Consider the following 19,809-nt stretch of genomic DNA (forward strand, 5'->3'; position numbering starts at 1 on the left):
GGGCTCCCACTATGAACAGCTGAGGCGAAATGGTGACATGTGGGAACTGGAAATCACCCTAAAATACCCCCATCTCCTCCACCTCCACCCAACCCCACCAGTACCTCAACCCTAAAACACTTTTCCCTTTTTCTGTTATTTTTTTTCGCCTCACGCTCATCCCATCCCATCATCAGCAGCTTCCCGATCATCATGATCATCATCTCCACTCGGGTGCCCGCCCTACCCCTTTTGACAGAAATAGCGTGTTAATCGTGGCACGCTCTTTTGCCAGCAGAAGTCAGAGCAAGAGGCGGAGATCGTCGTCGACGTCGTGATTTCCACTTCCGATTTAACTGGAAATGCATAAAAACTCACAAAACTTCCCTGGGCCCCATCCATCGCACAAACGATCCCAAAAACCCAACCAGAGTTGGAGCATGTGTGTGGCTGGTGGCCCCCTTTTTTGGCTTTGGGCTATTCTTTCGAAAATTTCCGATATTCTTTTTCATTTTCTTCCATTTGAGAGGGCAGAAAGGAAGGAAGGAAGGCAGGGAGTGATGGCAGGGCGCGTAAGGAGGTTGCGTTTGGAGCATGCGGCTGTCATGTGTGCCAAATGTGCAGCTGAAGGAGACGATCGAATGGCATACCTTATGTTTGATTTCATAAATACAAATGCCAGAGATACGAACCATATAGATACATATGTATATTTGTATATCTACATATATATGTATATAGTATATTCCCACAGACAATATTTCTCAGTTCGCTGGGATATTTCGCCTTGGCGCGCATTAACATGTAACAGATGCGCGCCATATTGCGGCTACACGGACAACGACAACGAACAGCGGACGGACAGACAGACAGACAGATAGACGGGATGGACAGACTACGGGAATGAATATTGTTTATAAACTGCATCCGCAGTCAATAAAACTTATACTTTTTGATACACTGCCCAAGCATTGAATATACAAAGATATACTTATACTCGATTTACAAACAATCCAGCAGACACACACACACACCCATAGAGAGAGAGAGAGAGAGAGAGAGAGAGAGAGAGAGAGAAAGATCATGCCTTTGATCAATATTTCTTCGATTGAGTTTTATTACCTCAAATGGTAAATGAATGTTATCAATAGTTTGAATTTATTTCTAATGCCATTATCTTTGACCAAAATAACTAGGTCAGTACTACTTAGATCAACAGCGAGATTTTCTAAAGAACTAAAAGTATTAACTAAATCTATAAACAATTCAAGGAATCCTTCGAGGAATCTATTCATCATGCTAAAAAAAGCATGAGAAGACTATTTCGACTGCAAGTCTGATTAGACTTGAAGACTTGAAGAAAGAGCAAGCTGATTGTAGTAAATGCCTATAATTCCCTTTGATTATTTCAAAAACTTAATCGAGATTAAATATTAAGAAAAGGGTAATTCACAAAAGTTAAATCAAAGCAATTAATTGATAGTTTATTCTGATAACTTTTGCTCTTTTCGATTAAGAGTCCCCTTCCCCTTTATGGTTTCAGTTGTTTACCCCATTCCCACAGTTGATTTGTTGGCAATCAGTTGCCATCAAACTGTAATTGCGATTGTCAAACTGTAATTGCCCTTAGGCTTCTGCAGTGTTCATGTCGCGCCCTAAACCATGCAAATTCAACTTTTAGTTGCCAAATTGCCAAATGACCCAAAAGCAACAACAAAAATTGAGAAAGAGAAAAAATACAACAAAAAAGAAACAATAATAACACAAAACCCAATCAAAGGCCTCGGACCCACGACCTGGCCAAGTGAAAGATGCGAGGCAGAACGGGCCAAGCAGTGAGCCAGAGAGTGGGAGCGACCCAGGGAGTGGAGTATACGAGTGAGAGAGAGAGAGAGCAAGAAAGAGATCTCTGTCTGAAATAAACTTCCAATCGATTGCCTTTAAACCTTTCGAACTTTAACTGCGGATCATGGCCTGAAAATTGCGTGAAGCGGGGCATTATGTTTATTGCTTTATGTCTCAGCTTTGTTTGCTCATCCAAAAGTGGAGTGGAGTGCAGCAGAAGGTGGACGGTGGAGGAATGAATGGCAAGGTGGGCAAGGAGTAGCCAGTAGACCTTAAAAGGCAAGCGCGCGCGCCCGCTCGTCTGTCCTCAAAGTCTCTCTTCTGACCTTGTTTAAACATCAAAACCATATTATTGCCATGCCGACGATGTTGCGTTTTGTTATTGTGTTTTTTTTTTTGTTTTTGAAAAATTGCTAAAGTTAAAAACCATTTCATTGCATTTACAGGGTTTCACTTGCCTCCATGGCCAGCCATCGCCTCCATCAATGTGGTCGTCATCATTGGTTGCGGTTCGCTGCAATTCGATTTGTTTTGTTGTTGGCTCTTTTGGGCTTTGGGTTTCCAGTGATCGTAGCCAACGCCGCCGCCGCCACCACCGCCGCATTGTGTAATTTATATGCGCCAAAAAGCAAATGAAGGCGTTGCGTAGTGCAGCAGTGTGGATATGGACGACTACGTGACCTCCAATTTCGGCTCGATTTCATGTGCGTTAAAGTGCACATGTTGCGGACTGTATTTCTTTTTTTTCTCTTTCAGTTCGGTGTGGTCGCCTTTGATGCATGCCGCTCCAATGACTCCAACTTCAATTCCAATTGCAACCCTCTCCCCCCTCACGCATCCCCGCCCGACGTCATCGTCGCTTCACTCCATTCCACTCCTCAGAAACAGAAACCACACGCACTGCTAAAAACTCCACACAGAAAACTTATTCATATGCTAATTTCGTTTAGCGTTAAAGAAAATATGGCCAGGCCATTCAGACAGCCACCAAACCAGGCTAAAAGAGCCCGCCGCACTTGTCACCCTGTTGACTTGTGGCTTTACTTAACTCAGCACATGATCAAGGCGACGTGGCAAGGGGTAGGAGATAAATGCCCACAACAAATAACCAATTAAAGTTATTCAACGTTGCGACAATATTGACTGCTGTGCCGTGCCTTCTATTCGAACAAGAAAATCTACATAACGAAATCAAATGAATTGAGACATGGCTAGAAATTGTTTAAAATGAACTTCTCACTTTTCATTCTGTTTGTTACTTAACGTTTGGCCAACAACGGACCCTTGTTCACCCTTAATTTTGGCCCTTTACGCCAGAATGGCCTCTATTTTACCCTTAATTTCATACAATACATTATAATTATGAACTTCAAATGTTTTAATGAATCCAACAGAAGTTTCTGAGTTTTAAAAAGTTTCGTTTTATTTTCATTTGCAGATCTTTGGCTTTAAGTATCTCATCCAGTTATGAGAAGAAATGGTTATAAGTTGATAGCTCTCCGTCTTTTATTCGGTTCCCCAAAAAATATCAATACACAATTGTTAGCCTTGAGAGACACAAGACAATGAAAATTTCTATGAATTTTCGAAAAGAAAAGCCTACCAAAAAAAAAAAAAAAAGCATCACTAATTAAGTGTGGAATGTTAAGGCAATCAGTTGGCTCTATTCAAACAGGGCCGAATGCTCTTTCCCACTCTCCGCCACTCCATAAAGTGTTTCGAGGTGTCCAAAAATGGTCATTGAACGTGCGTGATGCGTGGCTATACATACAACAATACAAGTTTTTGGGGTTTAGTTTTAATGAGCCAACAACCAGTCAGCCTGGACCCGCTTACCCGCTGAAGTCTATCAACGCTCTTGTGCGTTGCGGGTGCGTGGCCCCAAAAAACAAAAACCAGGGAAAAAAACCAAATCTTTTTTTTTCCAGCAAAGCCCCCAGCAGCAGGCAGCTTCAGCTGCGTGATTATCGTGGTCATTGTTACCCGTCGGTCGTCGGTCGGTTTAATATGATCTCATGTTGATTGATTGCGCACACCTGTGTGAAAGACGAGCTGCCGATGTCGATTTTGTTATTTCGGTTTTGATACCCTCTATGGACTCCCTACCAACAATCAATGGGCATATATAGAGCACAAAAAGGGCCCACAACAGTTATGAATAAACCGATGTTTCCTTTAGTTTCATTGCAGTTTTCTTCCTTTTAAATGATCCTTTCTTTCTTTTTATCAGTTTAATGATTCGATTAAAGACAAAAGCAAACAAAAGTTCTACGAAGCTTTATCCGAATTCCTATTCTCCCTCCCTCTCTCTCCCTTTCTCTTTCTGACTATAGGTAAGATCCTTAACAAGCTTTTTAAGTTACTATTCAATAATTTCATTGAAAAATTTGATTCATTGATTTGAACAATTTCAATTTTTGCCACAAAGTATAAACTTGACGAATTTTCCCCGCGTTACCTGATAACTAGACAAACTCAGCTAATAAAATAATGGAACATGAAGTAAGCTTTAGATATCTATTATTCTTGTTTTGATAGATTTTATTTCAAATGCTTTGGTCATATGATTGTTAAGGTAAAGGTTAAGGTAATTGATAATACTATTGTTGGATTCAATGCTATCCAAACAAATTTCAACCAAAAGAGTTCAAATCGTTGATAATTTACAGCAACACTTGTCCTAAAGGATCCATAGAATCTACATAAAATTCTCTCCTTTTAATAAATAATTCTGACTAGTAATTACTGTAAGATCTTACTTAAAGTTCTACCTATAAAAGAGAGGTAATATCAATCACAGCGTAAAAGTCATTTGGCTATAAATTTGAAGGGCTTTTTAAAGAGCATCGGCCAGTTGAGCCTCTACTTGATAATATGCACAGGGTATGTCAAGGTCTGTGGCTTTTACCTAATGTATGAGAGTTTTTTTTTGTCTTTTTCGTTGTTTTTTTTTTTTTTTTGTGTTTGGTCTTTTGTTTTATTGTCTCTGCGGGCCTGACTTTTTGAGGCTCTGAGACTGAGACTGTGTCGGACTCGGGGGTCTGCGGTTGTCTTTGACCCGCTCTCGGTTGGCTGATGGCTGATGGATTGGCCGTGGCAAACAGCAAAACACTTTTGCCTGGGAGAAAGCTAAACTGGAAGCTAAAGAGTGCTCTGAGCCTTTTGTGTTCGTCGTTATGCAATGCAAAATAATTATTTTTACTTTATTTTAGTTTTTCTTTTTTGCTTGAGTAGTGTGTTTTAGCTTGTTGTTGTTTTTGTTTTTTTGCTGGTCGATTTTTGTGCTTGGCTGACTTTTTGATGGACAGTCGCATTGGAGCTGCGCTTGGGTGGCTATGGGGGCTCTCCCCAAAACGAAGCTTATGCGCCATCCTGCACCCTGTGTCTGCGCGCCCCCGCAATATGCTGACGATGTGGCGGCTGGCTAGCTAGCTATTGTTGTTGTTGTTCCGCTGCTTGGCGGTCGGTCGCCGCTTGCAATTTGTATGAATTTCAAATTTCTTCGTCTGTTTTGCTGCTTTTTTTTGGTTCCCCCTCATTTTTTTTGTATTTTTGCTGTTGTTCATCAACATTGAAGAAAATACAACAACAAAAAGAGCGGTTGAATGAATAATTTCCGCAGTCGTCGTCGCAGTCGCCGTCTTTCTTCCGTCGCCGTCTACAAAGATTCTGCCGTACAGCTGTTGTTGTTGTTGTTGTTATTGCTGCTGTTGCCATTGTTGTTGTGGCTGTTTATCGTTGTTGGGTTCTCTCTGCCTCAGCGCCAAATGAAAATGAACACGTGCGTCCGGTTGCTGTTGCTGTAGCTGCTGCTGCTGCCTCAGCTGCCTCATATATGTGTAGCATATGCCCTGTGCATGGGTAAAATCAACAGCAACAACAACAACAACAATATCAACGACGACAACAACAACAGCAACAGCCCCAACAAGGCTGATCGCCCCCAAAAAGCAGCCGCCAAGCAACGGCCGCCAAATCCAACACAAAAAAAAAATTAAGCAGCAAACAAAATGAAAGAAAACAACAATTTCACTTTATTGATGAGCACTGCACTTGAATTGCAGCTGTGTGTGTGGGAGATGTGGCTACCACAGCTTGATCACACACCCGCACACAACCACCCACACATACACACACACACACACGCTTCGAAAACTATTTGCAACGCTTGGCCGCACAACGAGGCGTATAAGCGATTTGCCATTAACAACAGCTGTTCTAGCTCTAATATGAACTATTGTATTTCATATTGCTTTCGGCTTGCTGCCATTTCAGCAATTGTTTTCATTTTCTCTATTTGTATTTTTCTTTTAAATTCTTCAAAAATTAAATCGCTTTGAAATGCAATACGCAAATAAATCTCACACAATCCCATGTTGATACAAACATTTTTTACCATCAAGACTTATTTTTATCAAAATGCTAACTAACTTGCACAGAATCCATCACAAAATCAACAAGAACCTCAAATCGATTATAGAATTAAATGTATATACGATTTTCAGGCCAAACAAACCAATTCGTAGTTCCAATTCTTTTATCTATTAATAGAATAATAAAATCTATTTCACTTTATCCTGAGGCAGTCAGAAATTAAGATTTTTCGTATTGGCTTTAGATCTCTCTTGGCCCCCTCTGATATATGTATATAATTACATTATGTGTATGTAGGTTCAAAGGTTTTAGATTTACAACTACGGGCCGTGTGAAGGGCATTGGGTAAAAACTCACTAAACCGTATCCAACAATATCGTAAAGTGAGTTGATATCAAAAATATTTATGAAAATGCTGATTTCTGCATGTGACGACTTTACTTTGAGTTCGGGTTCAATGTGCGTGTGTGGCAGTCACCCAAGTGTGCAATTTCAACTTGATAAATCCCCTCAGCAATGCAACAACAACGCGTTTCATTCATTGTTTTGCAAAAATAACACGAAGCAACAGAAACAACAACAACAACAACCACTCAACGCATTTAGGCCCCGTCCGTCGGTGGGGCTGGCCGATATATGTAACAACAGCACGGATTGCTCCACTGGTCTGGGCCGAGAAGCTTGTCCAGCGAAGCTTGACAAGAGCACATAGTAAATGACCCTGCTCTCAAAGCAATGAGGATCAGAGAGCGGAATAATAACCTTGCAATAGCAAAGAGAGAGTATCGAAAATCTTCATCAAATCTGATGACTGTAACAATTTAAACGAAATTCTTCGCACATGTTGCTCAGCTGTTTGCAATTACTCCAAAATTGGGAGAAATCAGAAAAATCCTAATCCACCCCAAATCAAATTGCCTTCCCTACTGCCCCTTCTCGTTAAGAAAAACAAATCAAAGACGATTGTTCCATACAATTGCGTAACAGAACCGAAATGGATGGAGTGTGTAATGGGATGTACGGGGTGTGGGTTGATGCTGCTTCAGGTGCAGATGATCATCATCAATGTCGGCCTGTTTGCCGGAACTGAGCAACTTCCGTTCGTGTCTTTTGCGATCTATCTGCAAGAGACTTTGTTTGTGCGTAAATGTGTGTGTGTGTGTGTACTGTAACCCCTTCTTTCCTCTTTATCGTCGTCGTCGTCAGTGAAGGAGCCATTGACAAACAACACGTGTGTGAGATTGAGTGAATGAGTGGGGCAATGGCAATCAATGTAATGTTTATGCTGACGCTGAACGCTCACTTTTGCCCGGCTGGGCTGCTCATCAACCAGGAGAAGGACCAGGAGACCCAGGCACTCACTCACCCAGTCAGTCATTCAGTCACACAGCCAGCCAGTCAACCAGTCATTCAGTCAGTCAGCCACAAATTGCTTTCAATTATGTTGCATGTTGCTCCCGTTTTTATGGCTCATTGTTGACGTGTCTCCGACAGTTGCCTCTTTTCTTTTCTTTACCCCTCTCTCTCTCTCTCTCTCTCTCTCTCTCTCTCGTTCGCTTTCTGTTTTTCTTCCCTCACAATCAGTCTCTCTCTCACATGTGTTGATGATGATGACGATCAACGAAATCTTCGAGAATATTTATGTATACTGTGATCGAAAAGTTAAGTAAAATGTAAATGTATTGTTGTACAATATTTCTGTACAAGTTACACAACCGAAATGAACTTAAGTAAGTCTTTAAGTCCTTTTAATAATTCTTGAAACCATACGAATCTTTTTAGTTGAATAACCAAAATGAAAAACCATAACTAGCAATTAGAATTGTTTAACATCAGCGAAATCAAACAAGAAACTTGTAATAAATCAAAAAAGGGTATTACCATTCAAGCTTTTCTTCTTATCAGGTTAATTGAAATAAATTTTAATCTTAAAATCATTCATTGTTTAAATCTGCTAAGTGATGGGCAACTAATTTTCTGAATAACAGAAATTAAATTTTGAATGATTACGCTTTTATGAAGGTAAAGGTTCTTAACTAGTTACTTGACATAGAGAAAGCGGCTAACAATAAGAAAAATTAAAACGTTATTAAGACCTTTAGGATTTCCTGTGTCTCTATGTCTCTCTCTTTCTCTGTGTATCTACTCTGTCTGTTTATTGACTACGGTGGCCCCATCACGACACTTGGGTTTTTATAGCTTGAATTTTAAACATCGGTTTCAGCATTAAAATGTTCCATTATACCCCGGAGCCGTCTCCATTGGGCAAAGAACCGCAGCAAATTGCTTACGGAAGTGTGCCACGCCCACTAAAGTGCATGTTCAATTCAGAACGAAGACTGCGGACTGCGACTGCGAGACTGAGACGAAGAACGGAGATTGTGATTGTTGATTTGGTTTTTTGCGATTGCGTTTGAGTTACTCAACGCATCGTCATCGTCATTATCATCATCAGCATCATTATTATTATTATCATTATCATCATCGTCATCCGTCTCCATCTCCATTTCCATCTCTGTCTCAATTTTGCTTCAGCTGCGTGCAAATTTGTGCTTTTAAAAACAAACTAAAGTGAAAATTATGTCAAACCTGTTGACCAGCCGGTCCCGCTCCCCAAACGCTGCATCAACAGATCTCGATCTCGATCCTCATGATCTTGATCTCGGTCTCGATCTCAGGCATCAGCATGGAATTGAGTAATTTGTTGCAAAGACAATTAGATGCAACAGATTGTTGACTAAGTGACTGAAACGTTTTGCAGTTTGGAGTTTGGAGATCGGAGGATCGGCCTCATGAAGACATCAGATGCCTTGGGCGCAAAACAGTTTTGCTGCCAACTGTTGGGAGTCCAATTCTCCCACTCTTTGCCTCTGCTAACAACCTGAGAGTTGTGAGTTCAAATGAGTTCAGTAGTCGTCAAGTTGAAGTTGAAGACGAATCAGCTGCAACACACAGCCCTCGTCACATTTCATAATTTTCAGCCAATTATGCGAAAATTGCCAACTCTTTGGGGCCACAGCCAAAACAAACAGACCTTGGGGCCGAGTTAATGACATTGAATGGGGTCAGGCCGCAAAAACAAGCAGCAGCAGCAGCAACAACAGCACACAGAAACAACAACGGGGCAACAACGAATACAAGAGGAAAGATTGCTGACAGCAATCAACAGTTGTGGACTTGGACTTGCCGCATGTGAGTGTCACTCTTCTTCTTCTTCTACTACGCTACTACTTCTTCACTTCTCCCTCTGCTCTAGCTCTTTCATCTTCATCGTTCGTTTTCTTCTTTCTGTCAGTCAGCAATTTATAAGCATGTTGCAACAAATTGGGATTGCGTTTACGATTTGATGAGAATTGGCGGTGGGGTGGGGGCCAGATTCATATCCAGTTAGAGGCACAGAGTAAACATACTCTCGCCGGCCACCTAAGGGCCCTACTAAAGTTAAATGGCTTAACGTTTGCTCGATCGCCTCCCCAAATATTAAATTCTATATATTTTGTTGTTGTTTCTGTAAGTCCAAATACAGAAAATCCCAAAGTTAATCTCTATACTAAATCCCACTTACTCGAGACCTATCATATGTAAGAAACTTAATTTAAGTGCATTAGAGATTGACTCTTATTTTCTTCAAGCTTTTCAAGACTTTACTTTGTGCATTTGCAAAAATTCAGTTTGATCTATTCGCATATACCCTACAGTTAGAGAAATCGTGTGATCTATCTATCTCGCACTCACTCTCTCATGCAAACAACACGTGTGCGCACACATCGAAAGTCTAGGCTTTATAATTGGTTTGGCGAATTTCCCGTCCCTATCCTACCAGCCCGGCCGAGTGCAACCGGCTTAAAGCTTACAACTTGGCCAAAACCAACGTCGTCGTCAAACGACGCTAAGTGAATTAAAATAATGCTGATGCCGCGCACTGCGCAACGACTGAGGCTGCTGATGATCATGATGTGGCTCTGCCCCATTCTGTGGCCAGTTGGCTAGTCTGATGATTCTATTTATTACATGGTGAGCAATTTGCTATTCCTCTTCTTCGTTTTCTTCTACCTTCGTTTTTTTTTTTTTCTTTTTTGTGCGCTGCGTTTTAATTATTTGCCATGCCGTTAGTTTTAATAAAGTTGCTAACTGTGAAGAGACGTGACTGGTAAAGAGTTTTTTTTTTCCTTTTTCTTGCACAAACGGTACGCTGGAAAATTGGGAAAATGAGCATTTAATTCGCAGGCGAAAGTGTCGGAGGAGCGATTGGGTCTCTCGAGGGGTTGGCTAGCTGGCTGGCTCCTCCAGCCGACATCTGATTAAAATCTCAGCAAAATTCGCAGAAAATTCTTACACGCAAACGTTGGTTGACCGCTGGGACGACAGCTGAAAAGTTGCAACGTTAACACCCAACCTCCAATCTCACCCCGTACCACTTCCCCTTGTGATAGTCTAGATGTTGGGGATTCATGCGAAATTCTTTATCACGCAAGAGGCATTTGAACGACGCCATGTGATAAGCATCTGCCAAATGCTGCAACGACTCGACATGGCTGACTCTCTCGCCAGATATAACGATACGGCAGCGCGATCTTTGGACGATCAGAGATTGTGATCATTGCTGGTCATCGATGGGATAGCAGGCGATCGATTCAGGCAGGCAAGCAAGCAAAGGCGCGCACACCAAGGCGATACACGCCCCAAATTCAAACATTGCACCGAAAATATAGCTGGATAGGACGTGGAATGGGTTGCAATGGTGGCTAGTGGTCTTATCTACAATCGGGCATCTTTAGCTTTTGCATGGCTGTTGGTTGCTGAACGCATTCCAATCGGAATGGGCGTGTTAGGGTTTCTTCTGACATCCTCCCAACAAGTGCCAAGTGTTTGCGCCAAGCGTTGATTATTCTTATCGACGGGCAGCATCTTTGCTTTCGTCGCAGCTGCGTCAAGTACAGGAACGGAATAGGTTACCACTCACTGGAAATTTTCAATCAGATTTCCTATCCTACACTTGAAATGTTTCTCCAGACCGGCCCTGATCCAAGCATATGGCGTGAATAGAGATTGCGTGCGCTCCTCTCAAGAGATTCGCACAGCGTAGTAGAAAATCTTAAAACGAGAAGGAAAAGAGAACGAGGTGGAGCGAACAGGCAGCCAGCCAAGCAAGTGATGAATGTCCGTGTTATGCGATCTAATGATCTAGAAATGAAGTTAATAAATCGTTTAACCAAATGGCCCCCATACACACTAAACAAAAAAGAAAAGAAAACACAAGAATGAGAACGAGAATACGACTAGACGACGACTACGACAGCGACCCATCTAGTTGTAATGGGATAGTAGGATTTCGGTTTGCAAACGACCAACCGACCGACCACCGAGGATCACCTGAGCGACAATTTGCATAACTACTGTGTGCTTATGTGCTCCAAACATAACAAATTACAACAATTTCTGCGTACATACCAAAAAGTGGTGGAGTGAGAGTGAGAGAGGTAGGAAAACGAGACGTTTAGCAGAACATTCTTTTGTGTTGTAGTCCACCGTTTCTCCGTGCTCCCCATCTTCATCGTGGCCATAACGGGAACGCAACGAGAATTTGGTTGCCAAGAGGAGGGGGGGGATGGCAAAATTATAAGCAAACAAGGCCAAGATAATGCTTTGCACATGCTAATAAGAATAATATGTAATAATAACCAAAGAGAGAAAGAGAGAGATAAGCAAATATTACAACAACAGGAAGTGCAATTTGTTTTGAAACGAGTTGTTGTTTCCTCTTCCTCTCGCTCTCTATACTCTTCTCCCCTCATCTCATCTTCCTTTGCATATTCCATCAATTTTTCATACTTAGTTTGAAAATTATTACCTCCTCATGTTGTCTAATTATTTGAATTTGTTCTACTGCACAGGAAGAGGAACTTTAAGCGTTAACTATGGGGCGCCCAGTAATTACTAATTAGGGAATATGTTCAATTAAAATTAACAATTTGTTTCTTAAGTACTTATTAATATTGTTGGGCTTTATCACTAAGAGGAGACCAAGACCAACCTTTAAACAATTTATCTTACCAATCAAAAGATGAAACAATATTCATTTGTCGCTTTACATTAGAGATGGGTCAAAAATGAATCTTATAAATAGTTTATAAGTTCAAAAGGATACCACAAAATCTCAATTGAGTTCAAATCACACGCTTTCCTTACCGATTTTGATAAAGGATGATAGATCTGATCTATCATAACAATTGATGGATCACAATCATTACAATTGACGGGCGACGGCTTCTTAATTGAAATCTTCTTAAACTAGTGCTCAAACTTATTTTAACAGCAAACACGACACTCTAAACAATAAAGACACACTCACACAACCGCTGCCAAACACAATTAAAAACTATTGTTTTTCGAGAGATTAGCTTTAATATTAGTGAATAAAACTAACTATATTTATTCTAAAATGTTAATCCATCTTATTCTTATAGATACACACTGGCAGCTATGTGTTCTTTCAAGGGCCATGGTGTTTGGAACCTAGAGCCTCCCTTTTGAGACAATTCGCCAGTATTAATATTTAGACTTATTATTTAGTTAGTATGCACAACAATCAAATGTGATACTAGATTTCTTAATAGTTAAGAAAGAAACAAAAACTCTCGCTTTGTGTGTACATTTTGCATTAAGTGCTGTAGTTTTATTGAAAAATCACTTAGATTAAATGAATAAATTTTGTTGTGTACTTTAGATGAATTGTGTTCTGATGAAATGTACAATTATCGCACACAAAAACACACCATACACACTAATCTTAGACTAATATAAATAGGCAGTCGTTTTAGTGGTTGCATTATGAAGGGGATCTACAAGAGAAGAAGAAGAAGAAAAGAGATACCAAGTTTCATCAATATTTGTTGCAGTATTGGAACGAACTAAAAACAGAAAACGAAAATCAAAAACAAGTCTCTTCCTCATCATCTTTGGAGTGGGAGACAAACTCAGTACGTAATTTACAATCAAATTATTTCATTAGTCTAACATATGTAAAAAACATCATAGTATTGTTTTCAGGATCGAGATTAGAATGTGTGTATGTATGTGGGAGGGAGTGGTTCAGTTTTATGTGATAGTTTCAACCGACGACAACTCTTACCTTAAATACTAAAAAGTGTTTCCCAAATCGAGATCTGCTGCATCGTCTCTTTGTTTCATTCGAAACCTGTAAAAAATAAGTTTTAATAAGTAAAAGTCTCAACTACAGTTAAATAAAGACTTAATATTATTGTGTTTATCAGTAAGCTGTTACACTAATCAAAAACTTTTCATAGGTGTCCCAAGGTAATTACGTTATATCATCATAATCAAATGAAATCTATTTCAAAACACGAATCAAGTATTTTCTCCTTAAATGGAAACTTACCGCATAAACCAAATTAATAGGTTCCTCCTCCTTCTCCATTTCCAAGCATTTTGAGCATCTGCAATTGAGAGGAAATTCAAATTAGATCACAAATGTTGGAAAGTAAACATGTGAAAAGCCTTTTTAGACAGTTTTTTCATCAGTTACTAAAATTATACACTAATCATGGCATCTCATAGGTGTCCCAAGGTAATTGCTATATCATCATAATCTTAAATTTATATTCTTAATTAGATTGCAATTCAAACTCACATTTAGAAGGCATAGCGTGTTCGAATGTCCTCCAATTTCTTGCAGATCTGATTGGGCGTACGGAACATGTCCCCAGCTATGCTCTTTTGCTTAACCGCATCAATGGATAAATACTGCTCACATAGATCACCATCTAGAACATTCTTCACTGGATAATAGGAGCTGCGGTAGCTTAAATGGTCACGACCACACAATGGCGGATTCTCGTTACGCATATGCATCTCCAGATGCTGGAAAAAGTCGTAGTCCTCACGACTGGTGAATGGAACGAAGGCTCCAACTGTTCCGCTCAATGTAGCATAGATGAGAGCCTCAGAGCCACCCGGAATGAGGGTGGCCTTTTGCAATGACATGATAATCTCGCCGACATGAAAAGAGCAAATGTTTTCCGATTTCTGTGATGCACCCGAAAGTAGGCCACGATCCCATAATGATTTCGTGCCCGTGGGATCTTCGTCCACATCATCGGTGACAGAATGCGGCAAACGTTGAATACTCAAATTGCCAAATTTATCTGCTATGGCAATCGTATCATAATCCAGCAATGTAGTGGCTGTCACCCATCGCGGATGCGTATCATCGGCAAATATAATCAATTGATTCTCCGCACGACGATAGCGTATAAAGAATACCGACTCTTGGACATCGGACACATAGACACGATGACCCATAGCCTGGATATTGACAATCTGATAGGGAATGTGTTTATTTTCGCATTTGCGAAGCATTTTCTTCTTGCCGAGATCATAGATGCGAAGCATACGTCCACATCCGGCCAGCAGGCGTCCCTGGAAGCCGCACAATGCTCCAGGAATCTCTTCAATTTCAGTTCGATGCAAAAACTCTAAGCTAGAACATGTGGGATCAATTTTATAGATATCAATGCAACCACCTTGCGAGATTCTCGGATTCAATTGCAGATCTTTGGCAATTCCAACAGCCAAATAGTATCGACCATCGGCAGCAATGGAAAACTTGAGCAGGGCCATCGACATGATGGCCTCATTCTGTGTTAGCGGCACACTGAACATTGTCTGGCCATGCATGGCATCCAGACAACGAATCTGTGAAGCCCACAAGCCTAGGCCAGCTTTGGGAGCCGAGAAGACATCCTCGGGCAGAGCTTCGCTAATAAATGCATTCGCCATCTCCCTGGCTAATTCACGCTCCTCGTCTCCTGCTGCATTACGCATCTCTTCGGCCATTTGCTCTTTACGGGCATTTTTCGTATCCTCTGTGTAGGCATTGTGATCAGTTTCGGCAATTAACATGCGACCCGTATCCGGATGAATGACAAATGTACGTGGAGTATATTGCAATGGGAAGGCCACCTGATTGAAAACAGCGCCCAGCTTCTCAAGAGCCAAGATCCGCAACGTATTGGTGGAAATGGCCACAATACCCTCACTACACTGCTCGCTGGAGAAACCCGAGGCATACTCCAGGGTCTCGTACGACAATGGCGTGAGATGGAAACGATTCTGATGATAATACGACAACCAAGTGCGACTAGACATGGCAAGTACTGCCTCTGAGCCCTGCATCTTGATGCGGAAAAGCTTAACAGGCCGTGATCCCAAATAACGAGTTCGTGTATCGGCCAAATCACCGGAGACTGGATCCAAAACGGTACGAAGCAAGACACCGTTGCTTAGTCCAATGTTTAGATATATTGTTCCCTTATTGCTGCCACCGCTGCGTTGTGTAGGAACATCTTCATCACCGGCCGGATTCGTTGTGCTCTCCGTATGACCCATCTCAACCAAACAGAGAGATTCTGCCGGCGAGGGTAATGCTTGCATCGAGCATGGGGACAAACAATTATTTGGATCCAACGAGAGTATCCGCACTGTATTATCGGCCAATCCCACCGATAAGAACCATGAACGTTGCTCACCATCGGGAACGGTACCCAGGGCCATGCACATAATTTCAGCCGGCATTTCAGAACGTTCCGTGTACTCGTTCAATTCGCCAGTCTATCAAATATAAGAAAAAACACGTGCTTAGTATTTTAAACATGACAAAGAAAAAGAAGCAAGGATAATGGGGAAATGCTGCTCAGCACTGCAGGACACAAAGTGTCTCAACATGATTGTTCTTTTCGTGTTTTTGTCATCAGAGCAAAAGTTCAAATATGGATAAGTCTTCCAAGAATATTTTAATTGCTTACCGGATCCATTTCAAAATAAACCAGTTCTCGGCCCGATAAAGTTATGACCACTTGGCGTTGGTTAACAGCACATTTCGTAATGGATTTCTTGCCAGGAGCCTTCCATTCATTGACACGCTTATCGGAACGTATATGACGTATGCCATCCGGATAAACCTGAACTAGGGCATCGTCACCCAATGCGGCACAACACAAAGTCGGCGTTGTGCCCAGGAAACCACTGTCCGTAACTTCCTCAACTGTCTCGCCAATACTTAGGACAAGAGTGGCATTAACAAAAGACACGATAATATAGGCATCAAATTCGTCTAAAAATAGTTGTAAGAACAAAAAGGAGGAAAAACGTTTTGGTTCATATTCCAACAACAAAGTTTATACAGTTTTTTAATTTTTGTTGCCTAACATTTTAAGAGAACATTGAATAATCAGTTTATCATGCTGTAATCAATGTAAAATTCAGCTGAAACACGGTTGATAAAAATCGCATCATGTTCAATGTCTCCAGAACGAGAGAGAGAGGGAGAGAGACTTGATAGAAAGAATATATTTTTTGCCTACTTTGCTCTCAGGAGAGTAATAGTAGTCGTTTTTCTTTTTGGGGTTTTTTATTTTTTTAAGGGTGGAAGTATATATATATATATGATCGTATTATGTAGTATCTGTTCACTTAGGAATTATATCCCAAGTTGCGAAAATGTTGCCTTACCTACTATCGCTTCACAAGAGACAAATTCATTTCATTTTACATTTAGCGAGAGAAGAAGTATTCCTCTTCTCTTCACTTTCACTTGTCTCTTTCTTTCTTTCTCACACACAACAAACAGTTGATCCGTCTGTGTTTAAGCGCCTGAAATAAGAAAGAACTGGTGGTTGATAACTTGTCGATGGTATTTTGTGTGGAATTAAATTTGAATCTATCTCTCATATCATCAATGCACCAGTTGAGTTATTAGAGGGAATCATTTTTTTTTTTTTTTCTCATTTCACACTTTTATATTATTTATAGCCTAACCTTAGAGGTCAAAAATGCGCTAAAAACACGCGACAAATTTTTTTCTACTCACCGTCAACACGTTTCTTTACAGTCCATACAGCATTTGGGTTGCCAGGCAATTCAGAGACAGCCATTTCAGATACTTCAAGGCCATGTCGGAGTACACGCAGAGTGGAACGTGGTCCTCGTCCACATAGAACATACAATTGCGGTGTATCCTCATTGGCCAAATCAGCCACCTGAGATGTTACAATCGGTGCAAACGATGGCAACTCATCGACCAGTACAAGATTCTTCAAGGCTCGCGGCGCAAAGAAGAATGTCTCGCCCTCCTCTAAAGGCATGGCCGAACTGAATTCGGGTTCATCGTCATCATCACCCAAATGGGCAATCTGATAAAGATAACTACACGAGAACAAAAAGCGCAGAGTTAGCATACGTGTGGCGTGTGAGTAGTACAGGATTCACTTACTGGTTGCCAAATTCACTGGCCACAAAGAGGAAACCAGTCTTTAGCACACACATTGCCGTTGCTGGTGGCACAGTATCAAAATATTTAAGTTTAATCTCCGACACAACATCATCGTCTGTTTCAAGAGTGATCTTAAAAATGTCGCCCTGCTCGGTTTGCAGTAAAAAGAAATACATGCTCTTTGTTCGATGTGTGGCCGAGCATATAAAGATCATGCCACGCTCAGGATCATCTAAATCATTACGACGCCTGGGTATGGGGCAACGTATATCATGCTGATCGCCGAGATTCTTATACGTTAGATAATTCTCCGAGCAAATGAGCACACCCGATGGCCCATCATTACCGCCAGGAACAGAGACCAAGAAGTTGGCATGCTCCTCCAAGGGCTCAGAATATTTTCGTACCACGTGGTTTAGACCCAAATCCAATTCGTAGAATGTCAGCGTTTGTTGAGTATGCTGAGCGGCATCACCTGCAAAGAATACAAGGTAAATAATGTTAGCAAAACACATGGAGACAGAGTGTGAATGGGTGTGGGCCACAAATCAGTGAAGTGTTGCTAGGCAATTACAGCAACACCAATGGTTCAGTGGTCAATCAAATTTATCTAGCGCTAAGTACAGTCAGTAGACTATGGTGGAATCCACAGTCTCTGAGAATTAAAGCGCAAAATATTGATATAGTAAATGAGAATGGGAATTATTACCTTACCTGAGGGATCTAAATCGGCCTCCTCGTAGTCAATCTCGAGGCAAGCAAACATGGGATTATCGAAGCCCACATCGACGCCAACCATGTGATAGGTGAGGGTATTCGATTTATGTGCCTCCAATGGCGATGAGATAGTCAAACGGGCCTGCGTATCACGATTCATGATATAGGCCAGTTTTTGTTTCTCAACAGCGCCAATCATGACGGCACGCCCTTTGGGATCAATGGCAAAATATTGTCCCGGCACAATGCGACGACAACCCGTCTTTCCAAATGTCTCCTGATGAACTTTTTCTAAAGCATTCTTGGCGGGAATGTACTCCAAAATGACAATACGGCCTGAATCAGAGCCCACAACAATATAATCTATGCAAAAGTACAAAGAGTGTGATGAGGAACAGTTAGATTAGATTGATTGTCTTTAATTTATTTTTGGATTTGTTAATGTGCCTCGAAGTTTCAATTCGCCATACCATGTGGTTATAAGGATAAATGGCAAATGCGACGACAAGTTCTTTTTATTCTCGCACTTAGACATGTTTAAATAAGGTCTTACTGGGGCCAACTATTGACTGTTGCCTCAATAGGGATTTGTGCGTCAAAATTTGAATTTTATTTCAAAATCTATTTCTCACCTTTTGTGCCACCAGTTAAACGAAAAGACATCAGAGCACGTATGCACCCAAAAATCTCTGTGGACATCAATGTATGAACTTTGCCCGTGTTGGGATCGGGCCTAAGGAGCTCCAAAGATTTGCCACGTGACAGCAGCACCTCTTGCTGCTTGCCCCCGGAAAAATTGCCATGGATAGCATGGGTCACACCCGTTCCCTTCTGCAGTGTTAAATTATACAAATACATGATGAAACGATGGACTCTAGAAGCGGGAAGGTACAAAATATCAAACATTGAGGTTAGGTACAGTTGCCGCACATTGTCTTTAATAAGTTATGGAAATTTTTTAAAATTAATTTTGTACTGCTTTGAAAACCATGGCCACAGTATGGATAGTCGTGTCGCCTAACGATGCTAGTAAGCAGCAAATATTATATTTACATTTATTTAGCACGCTAAAAATGCGACCAAAGCGCAGACATTTCTGCTTTTCTGGAGATACGTCGTGCATACACATAAATCATTATAAATCACCGCAATAATACTACAAATTAATAGTTAATGGTACGTTTGCTTACCTTTTGTTAATTTATTTCAATATTTCACACATTTTATCAACGATGGCTTAGGATTAAAATTTTCTTTCAAAATTATTCATCCAACGCCATTTTGAACTTGCTTCTGTTCTCGATGCCGGCCAAAAAAATAGAACTGGTGATGACAGTGCTAGAAATAACATTAATGTTGCCATTATTTGTGAAACATCGATACCATTTTCGAATTGTACTCACCAAGTATCGATAGCATCATCATTATTATCGATACCATACTCACTTCGACTCAACCCTTCGCACTGATTGGAGTTGGACTCATCGGTTCGACTGAGGCCTTCGCACTGCTCTATGCCCGGTGGTTTTTATACTCTTTCAAAAAGGGTTTATTAATTTAGGTTAGAAACATTTGAGACCATTTAAAGTATATATGTATGTATG

General features: G+C 40.9%; 1 protein-coding gene and 3 non-coding genes across 6 annotated transcripts; all 4 read right to left on the reverse strand.

Annotated features, from left to right (window-relative positions):
* Positions 1-12,840: 12,840 nt before the first annotated feature.
* On the reverse strand, positions 12,841-19,543 carry Sf3b3 (splicing factor 3b subunit 3). Of its 3 annotated transcripts, XM_068292434.1 has the most exons (10): positions 19,396-19,543; positions 18,838-19,079; positions 18,203-18,568; positions 17,489-17,963; positions 17,087-17,421; positions 16,023-16,330; positions 13,850-15,828; positions 13,598-13,655; positions 13,331-13,396; positions 12,841-13,040 (listed from the first exon to the last, which is right to left on the reverse strand). In XM_068292434.1, exons 2-7 carry the CDS (start codon positions 19,061-19,063, stop codon positions 13,852-13,854), a joined length of 3,687 nt encoding a protein of 1,228 aa, XP_068148535.1. In that variant the 5' UTR covers positions 19,064-19,079; positions 19,396-19,543; the 3' UTR covers positions 12,841-13,040; positions 13,331-13,396; positions 13,598-13,655; positions 13,850-13,851. The 3 variants fall into 3 exon arrangements, with proteins under 3 accessions (XP_068148535.1, XP_068148536.1, XP_068148538.1); XM_068292435.1 differs by lacking the exons at positions 18,838-19,079; positions 19,396-19,543 and having other exon boundaries at positions 18,198-18,338; XM_068292437.1 differs by lacking the exons at positions 12,841-13,040; positions 13,331-13,396; positions 13,598-13,655; positions 13,850-15,828 and adding an exon at positions 16,729-16,869 and having other exon boundaries at positions 16,191-16,330.
* LOC137579483 (small nucleolar RNA Me28S-Cm788) lies at positions 13,170-13,242 on the reverse strand. The gene has a single exon (XR_011032825.1). It is a non-coding gene; the product is annotated as a small nucleolar RNA Me28S-Cm788 (small nucleolar RNA).
* Positions 13,464-13,545, reverse strand: LOC137579486 (small nucleolar RNA Me28S-Gm3113). The gene has a single exon (XR_011032828.1). It is a non-coding gene; the product is annotated as a small nucleolar RNA Me28S-Gm3113 (small nucleolar RNA).
* On the reverse strand, positions 13,732-13,814 carry LOC137579480 (small nucleolar RNA Me28S-Gm3113). The gene has a single exon (XR_011032822.1). It is a non-coding gene; the product is annotated as a small nucleolar RNA Me28S-Gm3113 (small nucleolar RNA).
* Positions 19,544-19,809: the final 266 nt, after the last annotated feature.

The sequence above is a fragment of the Drosophila tropicalis genome, unplaced genomic scaffold (genome assembly GCF_018151085.1).
Source record: "Drosophila tropicalis isolate 14030-0801.00 unplaced genomic scaffold, ASM1815108v1 contig_694, whole genome shotgun sequence".
In the NCBI taxonomy this organism is placed as follows: Eukaryota; Metazoa; Arthropoda; class Insecta; order Diptera; family Drosophilidae; genus Drosophila; species Drosophila tropicalis.

Bases quoted from the DNA above. Each gene is read 5' to 3' on its own strand.
- Sf3b3 (XM_068292434.1), bottom strand. From the start codon at position 19,063: ATGTATTTGTATAATTTAACACTGCAGAAGGGAACGGGTGTGACCCAT. The intron at 17,422-17,488 runs GTAAGTGAATCC...GTTCTCGTGTAG, and splicing joins GCCAGTGAATTTGGCAACCA to TTATCTTTATCAGATTGCCC. The intron at 15,829-16,022 runs GTAAGCAATTAA...TATATTTGATAG, and splicing joins TTTATTTTGAAATGGATCCG to ACTGGCGAATTGAACGAGTA.